This window comes from Nipponia nippon, unplaced genomic scaffold, assembly GCF_047370975.1.
Source record: "Nipponia nippon isolate SJK-2023a ecotype South Korea unplaced genomic scaffold, ASM4737097v1 scaffold_3, whole genome shotgun sequence".
Taxonomy (NCBI): Eukaryota; Metazoa; Chordata; class Aves; order Pelecaniformes; family Threskiornithidae; genus Nipponia; species Nipponia nippon.
This window is the reverse complement of record NW_028262347.1, coordinates 117,025,692-117,038,704: the sequence shown is the minus strand read 5'-3', so window position 1 is coordinate 117,038,704 and position 13,013 is coordinate 117,025,692. Positions and strand designations below refer to the sequence as shown.

General features: G+C 45.0%; 2 protein-coding genes across 6 annotated transcripts in view; one reads left to right on the top strand and one right to left on the bottom strand.

Moving 5' to 3' along the window:
* The window catches only part of NRAP (nebulin related anchoring protein), a 53,802-nt gene extending 51,780 nt beyond the window's left edge, over positions 1 to 2,022 (top strand). For 2 of the 3 annotated variants that reach the window (XM_087764161.1, XM_009476052.2), the window contains 2 exons: positions 200 to 352; positions 1,600 to 2,022. In XM_087764161.1, coding sequence (XP_087620287.1) covers positions 200 to 352; positions 1,600 to 1,701 — 255 coding nt within the window. In that variant the 3' untranslated portion in view covers positions 1,702 to 2,022. Of the gene's footprint in view, positions 1 to 199; positions 1,008 to 1,599 lie in introns of those variants that run through there. The other variant, XM_087764160.1, reaches the window with a different exon arrangement.
* Positions 1 to 13,013, bottom strand: part of HABP2 (hyaluronan binding protein 2) — a 45,505-nt gene that overhangs the window by 20,086 nt on the left and 12,406 nt on the right. For all 3 annotated transcript variants that reach the window (XM_087764164.1, XM_087764163.1, XM_087764162.1), the window contains exons 3-13: positions 11,864 to 11,992; positions 10,646 to 10,756; positions 10,071 to 10,187; positions 9,606 to 9,725; positions 8,438 to 8,609; positions 7,907 to 8,001; positions 7,535 to 7,778; positions 6,514 to 6,656; positions 6,030 to 6,164; positions 4,393 to 4,538; positions 3,289 to 3,489 (exon numbers count right to left, since the gene is read on the bottom strand). In XM_087764164.1, coding sequence (XP_087620290.1) covers positions 3,313 to 3,489; positions 4,393 to 4,538; positions 6,030 to 6,164; positions 6,514 to 6,656; positions 7,535 to 7,778; positions 7,907 to 8,001; positions 8,438 to 8,609; positions 9,606 to 9,725; positions 10,071 to 10,187; positions 10,646 to 10,756; positions 11,864 to 11,992 — 1,589 coding nt within the window. In that variant the 3' untranslated portion in view covers positions 3,289 to 3,312. The remainder of the gene's footprint in view (positions 1 to 3,288; positions 3,490 to 4,392; positions 4,539 to 6,029; positions 6,165 to 6,513; positions 6,657 to 7,534; positions 7,779 to 7,906; positions 8,002 to 8,437; positions 8,610 to 9,605; positions 9,726 to 10,070; positions 10,188 to 10,645; positions 10,757 to 11,863; positions 11,993 to 13,013) is intronic.

The following is a 13,013-nucleotide window of genomic DNA, read 5'->3' as shown; positions in this document are numbered from 1 at the left end:
GTGGCAATGTGCTTCGCAGACCTTACCTATCAACAAAATCACATTCTTGAAAGAACTACAGTCTGTTTGCTGAAAATTAATAATTTGTTTATTATTGACTCTGTTGCTCTTTATATGCTCTCTCTTGAATACCCAGGGAGTGTGGTTTGATTAGAGCCAAACAAAATAATACACACTGGTGTATGTTTCATTCTGTCAGGTAAAATACAAGTCTGACTTGAACTGGCTCAGAGGCATTGGCTGGACTCCCCCGGGTTCTCACAAAGTCGAAATGGCAAGAAGAGCTGCTGAGTTGGCGTACATTCGGGAAATGGGATTGCAGGGTGCTTCTGCTCAGTATGGACCTGAAGTTGTAAGTAGCATAAACCATTCTTCTCACAAATCCCAACAGCTCTGCTCTCTAGAAGGCAGACAGGCACACATCCTGTTTAATGCTTTTGAATGCTCCCTGGAGTCTACAGTTCTCCCCATTATTTGACCAGAATATTACATATTTTTCCCTCATGAAGCTTTGTGGCTTTGTGTACACCTTAATTTGAAGAACCTTTCAAGAGAATTCAGCACTGTCATGGCTGAGGAATTCCTATAGGGACTAGGAAGTGCCACGGGATAGGATTTACTTATACTATGGGATGTCTTTCCCTTAACTTGTGGATGTTGTCAGATCTCTGAGTAACTCCATGGAATGTAGAAGTAGAGATGGAAGGGACTCCCTGTACAACTCCCCTTCTCTTTTCCTGTCAGCAAGATACATCTGTGTTGCCATGTAATCTCCACTGGCAACTGTATTGACAGGCTCCGTGTACACTCCTAACCGCATAATGTGCGAGGCTCCCTTATACTGTGCGAGGTTTTTGCAAAGGGGTAGTGCTCCAGCCTCCTCCATCTCTGTCCAGCCCAAGATGCAAGAAATTACAAGCTGGGATCTTCCAGGTTTCCTTCTCCCTACCTCCACAGGGATGACTCCCGATCTGCAGTGTCCCAGCACAAGAGAGCAAAAGTCCATGCAGGGACTTTGTAAACCCTACAGTTAGGAAGCATTAACTGACAATAAAAGAGAAGTTCTGCACTTTAAATACTAGTTTCATTTAAGTTTTAACTTTGGCAACAAGTCAAACAATAAGCCAGCCCAAGAGAAACAGGGGATAGCCATGATTTACATTCCCATCTGAAAAGTTACTCAGGAAATAAATTATAACTGTGGTTGAGGAATGCAGGCAGTGGGGACTGCAGGCACTGTCTTCTTAAGTCCTACATATGATAAAGATCTGGTGGTCCCAGGGAAATCTACAGGTGTGCAGTTGACCTGGAACTCAGGTGTTTGCTGGTTTGCTCTTTATTTAGGACTCAAATTAGAAATTAGGACTTGAGCACATTCAGTCCTTTGATATGTGTAGTATCTAACTTACATGAATGGCTCTGTTTTTTGCACTTTTCCACTGTAGAGACTTGCTCAGTGCAGAGCAGTGATTCAGATTTTGCTCATTTGTTTGCCAGTTGAAGTAATTTTTAATATACAAATATTTTTATAGAATAGTTGTTTAAACCTTTTCCTGTCCACTGGCTGTCCTCACAATTTAGTTGGGTTTGATTTAACAGGACCAATTGGAGACGGAAGGATCTCAGCAGGTCACAGTCAACCCTGATGCTTCAGAAATTCTGCAGGTCAAGAGAAGGAAAATGCAGCTGTATCAGAAGTAAACAGAAACATGACGTAACACAGATTTTCATCTTGTCCTGCAAATCCTGGAGCTTTTCCAGTTTTCTGGGAAGCACAATAGATGGAGTCTAAGAACTTTTTGTTTTAAAAAGTAACCTAAACATTGCAATTTATAACCTCTTTCTATTTTTGTGTGGATATTTTATCACCGTATGTATTACAGAATCTGATATTTATTTAAAGCTGTAAATGAAATTAGTACTAGGTGACTGGCAGGCTCAGCTTTGTACTACAGATGAATGAGGTAGAATATATTGGTAGAATATAAAATAATTTGTAATGAATAAATCAGATGAATCTTATTCCATGCTTGTAATCTTTGGAGATTTTTATGTTCCTGGATTATTGGCACCATTGACCTAACAGAATACAAAAGCATGATTCAGGTGGCTTAACAGAAAAACAAGACAAAGGCCAGTGGCAGCAAAGTTATCATTGACTAACCAAGGGCACACCTTTTAGCGGCCATCAGAGAATTTGTTCTTGATTAACAGGATGTATTCAGATTACAATTAGTTCTTCAGTCTTTTTCAAATCTTCCAAAGCAGGAAATCAGAATTAGTTTGTTAGACATTATGGCAATAGGGGTAGCTATTGATAGATTAGGTAGCTGCTTAGAGAAGGTTGAAAACCCTGGAATTCAGATGAAAGTGACATTACTGTTTTAACAAATTGACTCTTCACAAACATGTCTATTCTTTATATCCTGATTTAATACCAAGCCCCTGTTTTTCAAGTTTCTGTATAGGGTTACAGAATCGTTGGGCAAAAAAATATACAAGTCGACTTGCAAAACTTGCGAAAACCTGAGAATAATCCAATAGCTTTAGACCCATTTTTTTAGTGGTATTTAACATCCCCTACGTCTCACTGGTATGAATTGACGTTAAGGCCATATGTACCATTGTAGATCTGGAGCATAATAAGTAATTATCCTCTAATCAGGAATAAAGTGGGTAATTCTAATAGTGATTTTTTTTTGCTTTTTCAATCTGGAATACATCACTGATGGAATTTGTGGTTATTTGCCCTACAGAAGTGCTTTTAAAAATAATTCTCCTGCCTGATCCTCCCTCCTCAGATAATTCCAATGGCCGCAGTCTTGCAAACATAGGCACATGATGATTTTTATGTATATTTAAAACGGCACTGGCTTTAGGAGCACACACCAATAGCTTTGAGGTGTCAGGGTCCGATGACTGCAGAAAAAAACCCCCATAGCCAGGGGCATGAGGAGAAGAGGGAAAGGGTGGCAGCAGCTGAGCCTGCAGAATTTTCAGGGCTTGAAAAGCAAAACTTGGAAACATTGGCAACTGCGGCTCTGATTGATTTGGGGAAGAACTGGAGTTGCTTTACTTTCTGATTTGTTTTGCCTATGAAATGTGGGCTTATTTCAAAGCTCCCAACAGGAAAACTGTCACTGGCATTCTAGCAAATGCTCTAAGGCTATTTTCAACATGGTGACGAAGGATGCCCCATGTGGGCCATGAGGAAATATCGATAACGTTTTTGGTTGAAGAGGAGGCATTTGGGGGAATTATAAAAGTAAGTAAATATCTCAAGCTTACCGTTTTTCACTCCAAAGCTGTCTCCTAATGAAGTGACCTTGACTCAGACCGAATTTTGGATTTAATCCAACTGAGAAATGTTGTCACCTGGGTATAAACTCCTGGCTTGTTTTTTAACCCGCACCCATCGCCCCAGCTCACAAGGCCATAGACATAGTAGGAGCCGTTTTCTACACAAGTTAGCGGGCCTCCGGAGTCCCCCTGGTGAGAAAAAGCACACACGTTCAAAACAGGAAACAAAATGTTAACTAAAATAAGAATGCTCCTCTCCCATCGTAAGACTTTGAAGCTGTAATGATGTTTTTTCCTATCGGATGTACCGTCAGATGCTGCTCAGTTCCTGAGGAGGCTTGCAGTTCTGGAACCAGGTCAAATGATACCAAACTTTTTGGATTTAAGTTTTTGTTTGCTCAAGTCTGTGACGTATCTCTGGCAAGGTCACGTGAATTGTCCCAGGCATGAAAGTACCGGGCATTCAGAGCCCGAACTCAGAAAGATAAAGATGTGATCCTTGGCGTAAATGAGAACACCTGATCTCTCCCACACCCCTCAAAATAACTTTATTCTGAGCTGGTTGGTCTTGTTTTTTGTTTTATTGGCGATTTCTATTGCAAAGTATGCTTGCAGTGGTAGTTTGCGCCTCAGAAAGCATTGTTCAAACTCTTCCCTCTCTTACAACAGTATGAATATGAACTTGCTTCACGGTTTCACTAGCTGTAATGAAAAGAAACATCAATCCTGACTTTCCCTGCAAGTCTTAGCTCCGATATAGTGAAAATCAGGTTAGACTTGGTGCTCATGGCGGAGGCCGTAATAAAACTGAGAGGAAAAAAAGGCAAGTTTTCAGGTTATTACGAAAAACTGCCTCAGAAGCCAAACTTTCCAGGCTAGTCTCTAGCTTCCATAGATCTGCCTGTGGCTGACAGTGACAACATTAGCTCTAGGGATATACATCTCAAACTGTACTGAAGAAAGATGATGGCTGTTGAAATTTACTGATGGGAGAAACAGATACATATGCAGCACCCTGCCAAAGCTATTACTCTGCACAGCCTGACTATTTACACAAAAAATTAGTGTTCAAATACAGAAAAAGCAACAGACCTGACAAGAATCAACTCCGTGCCTCTGAAGATTTCCTGCACAAAACATGCTTTCATCCAGGACGTGATCATGTGCTCTGGGTGCATTGCATTTCTTCTGCGAAATCAGCTTGACGTTGGCATCTAACAGCTGACGAGATACTTCATCTACGGGATGTGCACCAAAAAAAATGGAGTCACCTTCCTCCCAATCCTGTTACATGTTGTCTTTGTTCAAAATAGGAGCTTGCTTGCCATTTGGATAGGAAGGGGGGAGAGCAGGGGGGATGCATGGGCTAGCCTGGGAAGAAAAGAAGTATCTGAAATGATAAGGGTTAGAGTTGGAGCCTGGAAGCGTCGCTCAGGACACCGAGCTGTTGCCTGAACAAAAGCAAAGTCAGGTATTCAGCATTTGGCTCTGACCAGCTCTAACCGTGTAATCCTGCTTTGCAAAGGTGCTGGCTGTCTGCAGCTCCCACGGGTCCCAACGGGACTTCGAGCTGCTCAGCACTTCTCAGACTGGTACCATTAGATGTTTTAACACGCAGGCTAATGAAACAGATGAAAACTGAAAATCATACAATATTTAAGGGCAGTGATTAATTATAGTGAATCTAAAGACATAACTTGACATCTAAAGGCAATAGCCAGAGTTTCAAAGCACTACATCTGTAGATAATTAAAGGTGGTTTATAAGTTTGGTTCTGCTTGAGTTTCAGGAAATATTCCATTTCTGCAGTGATTTCCTGAAATGCTAATAATAGCTCTGCTCAAAGAAGGAGCCAATCTAGTTTGAACACGTACAGGGTACTTGATATTCTTTGTTGGGGGAAAAAAAAATCCCCGTACCCTTTTTAAGAGAGACTTTTTATTTGGAACTTTTAAAAAATGTCCATTAAATTCTGTTGGTGCATTCTGATCAAATGAACACGCTTGTCTCTTGTGGACTTCAATGAGAGTTACATCAGAAGGGAGAATTTGGTCCTATGTATCGTATCAGGCTGTATCAGTCACAAAGCACTAGGACACCTACTGCAGCCTCAGTGACACATTTTCCTTCTGCTGCTTTACAGCAACACATCAATCAGAACATGAGAAAATGCATTTTTCAGAAAATTGCCATTATCTTTTTTTAAGCATAGTAATTTCTCCCCTTAGGATTTACCGCGGGCAAGAAAGGTTTTGGATAGAGCTGGTTGAACTTGAAAAGCTTTGGATTTTTTTTATTTTTCAGCGCATCTGAAGATCCAGATGCTGCTTCTGAAAAGCTTTATCTGACCCAATGGGCTGGAAAACCATGTGAAAGTTCCTGTCTTTCTTGGTCCTGTCTTGAAACACGCAAACTATACAATAGCCTCTCTCTTGATACCTTCTTGCTTCTATTGCTGGCTTCAGATGAAACCATGACATGGTGTGTCAGATGGCAAGCAAAAAAAAGTGTTGGAGATTTTTTCAGAACTCTGAAAGGTTTGGTTGGTCTAGCAGCCGGAGATTTCTGCTAATGAGTAATTTCCATGGCAGGGTTTAGCAGTCCTTAGTTTTGAATTCCATGTCTTGGTTTCACTAAGTGCCTAGGTCCACATTTAGGTCTGGCTACTGAAAGTACCAGCCCACCTTGCCACAGAAGTACCCATCAAAATCCAGCTAGCTCATAAATACCTGTTTCTGTTGCACCCCATCCAGAAATGAAGCAGTCAGTCCCCACGGGAAAGAAGAAGTTAGGCAGACATACTGTTTTCACATACTTTGTTTCCACTGCACAGTGACCATCAACTGGCTTCAATTTAAGTAGTGCTGGAGAGAAGATAAACAACGACAAAAACTATTTGTAACTAATTTTGATCCCTAGCCATCATTATCAGTCTGTGACCCAACCCTCTGCAAAGCTGCGTATACCTGACATGCTGTTTGCACTACATGCTGGACCTGCCCCTAGTTTTTTACCTCGTCCCACCAGCAACTTTTGCCCACTCATCACAATTCACATCGCAAAGATTCAAATGGGTCTAAACCACAATTTGGCCTAATTATTTCCAGAATATATTCTCAATGGGAATTTTACATTGACTTTAATTGGAGAGAGGTGCTTCAAACAACTGAGGTTGGAGGTGAGCCACATGAATAGTCAATAAAAAGGATTTACCAATATCATTGTGTGGGATGCCATCCTTCTCTCTGTATTTGGAATGTACGATGATCTTCTCCACATCAAATATTTGCTCTTGATGCTCTCTCTTCTTGAGGTCTTGCTTTCCAAGGGCTACTTGGAGATCTTCTTCTGGTTGTCTGCAGAAAAAAAGTAAATTACATGCAGACATTATCTATCAGTGGTGGTGAAAACCTGCATCTTTTGTGTCTGGAAGTCAAGATATTGCTTCCTCTTGTAGAGCATGGCCAGAAGATTTCCTAAGAAAGATCATTATAGGAGGGTTTAGTCATGGAAGCAGTGGAGTTGGACAGTACATATGCTCTTAACTTGTTGCAGTCATGAAATGAAATGATTTAAAGCTGCATGAATACTCTTTTCTTTGCATTTTGGGGCAGAGTAGCAGTGTGCACACAGTCTATTACTGTGGCTGTGGTGATGAGTGATAACTCACAGAGCCATGGGGGTACAATTGCTTGCCATTGTCTGGGCGTACTTAAAATCATCTGTGCTGGAATGATCTCCAGTGTGCAATTTACTAATTTCCATGGACAGTGGTTTCCAACCTGTTCAACAAAAATGTTGAAGGGAATGTCCTGTTCTAAGCTAGCTGGCACATAAACAATTGAAAGCAAAAAGCATATTTTGGCTGTTCTGGAGATCTTAATTATGATGTGATATTGCTTATGGTACCCCAATATCCCCTGAGGTTTTCATGGAGTCCTTCTTTCGTACATTGCAAAACTTCATTACATTCCTCCTCTTTTCCTCTCACACAAATATTTTAGCTCATTTTAGGTGAGTGGGGGGGTAAGTTTAATTTGTTATTCCAGCAAGTATCAATTTTAAGTATATGTATATTTTCATGTATGTGTTCATTTTTTCCTATATATGTTTTCCTTTCAGTTTGATTCCCAGCAATCGTCTGGATTGCAAATAATTTGGATTCCAAACTGTCTTTAATAACCATCCTGATTTTTATACATTTATCTACCCTAGGCATAGGACATGCACCTACTCAATGCAGTGCCCAGCAGTAAGAACCCAGCATGCTTTAATTAGCACTCCACCACAGAAATGTCTGCTCCCTTTTAAAGTCTTTATCTGCAGAGATGCCATCCAGGGATGTTTGCCAGCTGTAGTCTTAGCTCCACCATAGATCCTCTTGAGTGTCCTTTGAATTTCTGGTTGTCCACATGTTTTGAATATTTCATTTGATCCAGGTGGGTCTCTTGGGCTGTCTGTTGGCCATGTGTCTTCAGCTGCATTGGAAGAGACAGCAGATGTATAATGCAGAGATAGTATCAGACTGGAGGAGTTAATAACAGGGGGGTCACCTGCTGCACTGGACCACCTACACGCTGCCAAACAGCTCACTTCTAATTCTTACCTGTTCCTGAGCAGGGCGAAACATCACAGAAATCCCATTGCACTTTGTGATTTTTTCTGATGTAGCACCAGGGTTTTTCATCCTCGTCGGGATTCCTGAAGGGAACAGCTGAGAGCATCAGCCAAAGGGAATGGGGAAATCTCCACGAAACCAGTGAAGGAGCTGAGGATGCTGAGGGGAGCAGCCTCATGCTCCCATATGAGAGCCAAATTTCCAATGATACTCTTTCATAAGATTTGACAAAGAAGATGCCTGAGATAAGGGATGGGGGCTTCTGCCATTTTACTATCCCCATACCTATCTTAACCCTAAGAAAAATGAGGGACTGATTCAGGGAAATGAGGGCTGCTTCTGGAAGCCTCACATCAGTACAGTGACTTAGGGAATGCACCTCTAACATCCTGGTATTTTATAGACAGGCAGTGTCTAGAAAGATGTGAGATCTTAACACCATCAGTTTGCCAAATTAATGAACAGTTTGTCTGCAGTGCTCTCGTTGATCTAGACTTCTACAGTTGCTTCTTATATTACCTGCAGAAGTTATGTTCACCGATGCCATAAAAGTCAGCATCCTCCATAAAGGCATTAATGGGGTAGTTCAAGAGAATGTGGGAATTCCAGTGCAGGCAGGTCTTGCCATTCACTGCTTGGTTCACTCTTCCTCTGTACTTCGAGGAGGCCTCTTCATAACAATCATCCGGTCCTGTAGGAAGACAATGCTGATATGAAAATTACTTTTGTGTTGTTCCTTGCCCAGAGTGGTTCCTCTTCCTTCCCTCCCTTGCCCTGTGTTCATTTTATGAAGGATCAGAAGGGTCATGTAATGATATCCCTTATCCTACATAGGCCAGAAATAAGAGTAATGTCCCAACATCCGTCCAGCTTGAAGCTTGATTAACTTCAAATGCCTGAAACCTCTTTGCATAGTAAAGACCTAGCAGCTAACAGGTGTCTTAATGTCAAAGCAGAATCTCTCCATCAGTGGTCTGGGCAAGAAACGGTATTGGCAGGATTAGACAGAAGTGGGCACAGAGCTGTTATCATGCTAGGGCAATGGATGTGCCAAAAGGAAGATTGTGGGGTTGTGAACCTAACCTGTAGGCGAGGTGGAGGAAAAGTCACCTGCAATGTGGAGCAGGTAGTTGCACATGGAGTTTGAAGTACAATCAACTTTTAAAAGAGAAAGAAACAAATCCTTCTCCTTGGAAATGTGTGGGGTGTGGTGCCCATGGTGGTGCTGCAGAGGCAGAAGGCTCTCCATGCAGGCTGGGGTAATCCCATGCCCTTGGCCACTCATCCGTGTGTCAGCAGCTGTCCCCCCAGCCTGGGGAGTCACAGGCAACTGGACATGAATCTTCACTACACGAGCTTTTGGGTGTTTAAGTAAAGCCCGACGTTCCTTCTCCATGGGACATGAGCAACCTCTGGGAAACGTGTGCTCGCTCATTACATACTGGTGGGACCTTGCTGAAGCACACTTAGAAAACATCAGTGTGGGAACTGTTTTGAGCCCCTTTGCTGATGGTGGCTGCAGAAGTCAGCTTCTTCCTCCGACACTCTCCCTGAGGAGGCCCGTGCCCCGGGTGCAGTCAGGTACTTGGTGCGATGACGGCACCGATCAGTCTGACTACAGGGTGAAGCCCGCCCTTGGCTGTCTGGAGGCTTCCCCCTTGCCCTCTCCCCCGGGGCTGTGACGTACCGATCTCACAGAATCTCCCTCTGAAAGGTTCGGGGCATTCGCAGGTGAATTTCGATCTGATTCTGTGCCGTATGCAGGTACCTCCATTTTTGCACGGGTTTGGTCTGCACGGTGAAGATGCTGTCAACGTGGAAAACACAGAACAGCCTTGTCACTCTGCTGAATGTTACACAGCCACTCACATGCCCGATGGAAACTGGGGAGAGCTCCCACTTAGCCTCTTGGCTTCAAGTTCTTATGAACTCTTGAAAAACACTTATCCCCAAGGGTCTCACCAGTGAGTGAACCACCACCCTGTAAATCAAGCATGACTCACCACTGGGGCAGGACCACCCTCTGTGGTGGGCTGCATGTGAGGTCCCACTGCTGACCGTCTGTGGTGAGGTGACCTCGCTGTGCCATCCCCACCGCAATTCACTCAGCACTCTGCTAAGCAGAAGCCTTTTCTGACGGGGCTGTGCTCACCTTGTTGGCAGTTGGGTATCTTGTAGGGGTGATTGCAGCTGCACTGAAAATAAGGTGGGGTTAATGTAATCAGGCAGTCTCCCACGTGGCACCTCTTCTCCAAACACATGTCCTTCACTGTGGAAAGCAGAGACACAAGGTACTTCATTAGTGGTTTTGTGTGCACAACAGCTGTGCCCTCACAGGGATCACGGGAAGACATGCTTTCCCCTGATGCTCCGAGGAGGCTTTCATCTGTCTGGTGTGGACTTGGGATTTCCCTTCATTTTGACATTATCTATGGAAAAAAAATCTGCAGGACTGACGAGCTGCTCACCACTGCCCACCTGGCACGGGGTATAGGAGCGCTTTCTGCTCACCTAAAGTCTATTTTACTGGATACCACTTCAGGCAGACTTTGGTCTGGACAAGGAGCTAAGTGTGAGACCTATGAACATGACTGCAGTGGGCAGTCAAAACCCTCACCCCAGCAGACTGTGGGTATATAAAGCTCTGTGTCTGCTTCCGTTGACAGAGCTGTAACAGTAACATTAGTTGCCAAAATAAGGCGTGTAAGTTAATAGAAGAGCAATTACCTTTCTCGCATGTAGTCCCAGTATAGGGCTCGGGGCAGTCACAGCTGAAGCTGCTTCCTCTGTTTTCACACCTACCGTTGTTCTTGCAGGGGTTGGAGGAGCACAGGTCTGCTAGGGTAAGGATGGAGATCTTTTAGTTTAACTTTCAGCTTCTCCACCTCCATCACCTGCTTTTTCTTCTCACATTTTCTGACTGCAGAAGGCTGCCTTCCTGGCCAGAGCATCCCGTGTAACAGGTACCATATTTATGCATCAGCTCATCAGCTGCAGGAGCAGCTATGAATTGCTGCAGAGCCTACTGCAAGCTGTAACACCTCACAGCTTTGGGTCTGGAGCTCCTCAGCTGCCTTTGCCATGTCTACAATGGAGCTGCAATGGGGCAAGTCCCTTCATTTGCTCAGGGCCAGATTTGCCTCTATGGCAGCAGCAGAAGCAGGTGCCTTAAGAGCCAGAGCTGGCCCTGGGCATCTGCCTTCCTACACTTAGTGTGGAGGGGTCTGGATTTGGCATTGCCCTGGTTGCAAAGTGGCACTAAATCTCCCCTGGAAAAGCCATCCACCACCATTATATGGGGTAATACTCCTGGGTGGCTATTGCTGCAAGGGAGCAGGCACCTGTGGAGGGTCACTTGAGTGCAGCTCAGCCTCTCCACTCCACTCCGGGCTGTGAGGAGCAATTGGTGTTGGGGACAGCCACATACCAGCTCTGCTTTCTTTGTACCAGGGGATAGCCCAGGGGATGTTACAGGCAACTTCCCTGTCTCTCCTTTTGTGTTCTCTGAGCAATCTCAAGGATCCTTTCCTGCTCTCCAGAAGTTTGGCAAAACAGAAAAAGAAAAAACCCTGCAACTGAGAAAAAAGGAAAAAAAAGGAAACCTGCTCTACATTTGGTTCCTAGCATAAATACAGAACATATATCCCATGAAAACAGCAATTACATCTTATAGTGTCTATAGACAAATAAGCCTGTGCTTTTTTGTAGTAGCAATCAGAAATGTTCTGCATGATCAGAATCCATCCTGTGAAACCTGGAGATAAAACACAGGCTCCTTACAAGAGAAATACAAAGGAGAACACTGCAAACAATCCTCCTAACTCATCCCTTTGATGCAGGCATTTCGAGAGCAGGCTGGCAGCCGAGGCCTGCCATACTCACGCTGCAAGCACAGGGTTGGCATTTTACCCCTTCCTCGCCTCCCTGCCCACCCCTCAGAGGTACCTTTTCTGATATCGCTGTAGCCAAAAAATGCCTCAAACCAGTCGGGGTCCTCCGAGGACTGCTGCCAGAGAAAAGGGTCCTGCTCCGGTTGTGTGTACTCATCGTAGTACTCGTAGTCGTCAACCTTGTCTGCAGGGAGGGGTGAGAAGAGGGTGGAAGAACAGAGGAATTAGAACCGCTAGAAGGAGGGGAGGTATGAAAGAAGTTGGTCCCTGGGGTAGACAGTCCTTTTCTCCTTCAGCTCGTTTGCGATGTCAGTGGATCTAGAGCTTGCATTATCTTGAGGACCAAAGGTGCCACTCAGATCTTCCTTGGTGTGGGCAGAGCTCACCCAGCGCCCAGCATGGCCACCCCTGAGCACTGCTGGCCCCAGCTCTGCCCTTGTTGCTGCTCCTGGAGGGCGCGGGGGCCTGGCTGCTCGGATGGCTCCTGCGGCGGCAGATGGGATGCCCTGGAGGGGACACAGCTGGGGGCTCTGCAGGCATGGGCACGAGCCCCCTGTGCAGCACCACGACCGGGGGAGACGCTGATGGCTGTTGCCAGCACAGTGAGAAAAGGAGATAGGGATTCCTACAAGAAGGGTTTTTCTTTGTCCAGCTGCTTTCATCAGCAGCATCACTGCTCCTGCAGTGCGAGGCAGGACCTTCACTGGTGCACAGGTGACTGCTGTGTGTGGGCACGCAGAAACCCATTTCAAGGAAAATTGGAGGGGAGCACGGGCCCAAGGCATCTGCACACCTCTGTGGCCCCCCATCCACAAAACCGCCTTTGAGGAGCGAGGGCCTGGCGCAGCAGACACGCTGAAAAGCCCGTCCTTGCCTCGGCGGAGCCTGCAGCCTCCCAGCAGCCAGCGTCCTCCCCGGGAGCCCGGTGCCAGCGGGACCCGCAGCTTTGCCAGCCCACGTCTGGGGGGCCGGTTGATTAAAGTGGGCTGGCAGCTCCTTGCACAGGTACGGCTGCTGCTGGTGGAAGCCAGTCCGGTGTTTCAAAGACAAGCTATGGTAATGAGCAAAGCTAAGCTACGTACAGAGACATTTTAAAAAGCTCTCCCCTAGGGCCGGACCGATGGCCCCATGGATAATGCTCTGCCTTGAACTGATTATCGACTGCATTATCTTAGTTTTCTCTCCTCATTCATTCGCTTGCAGCC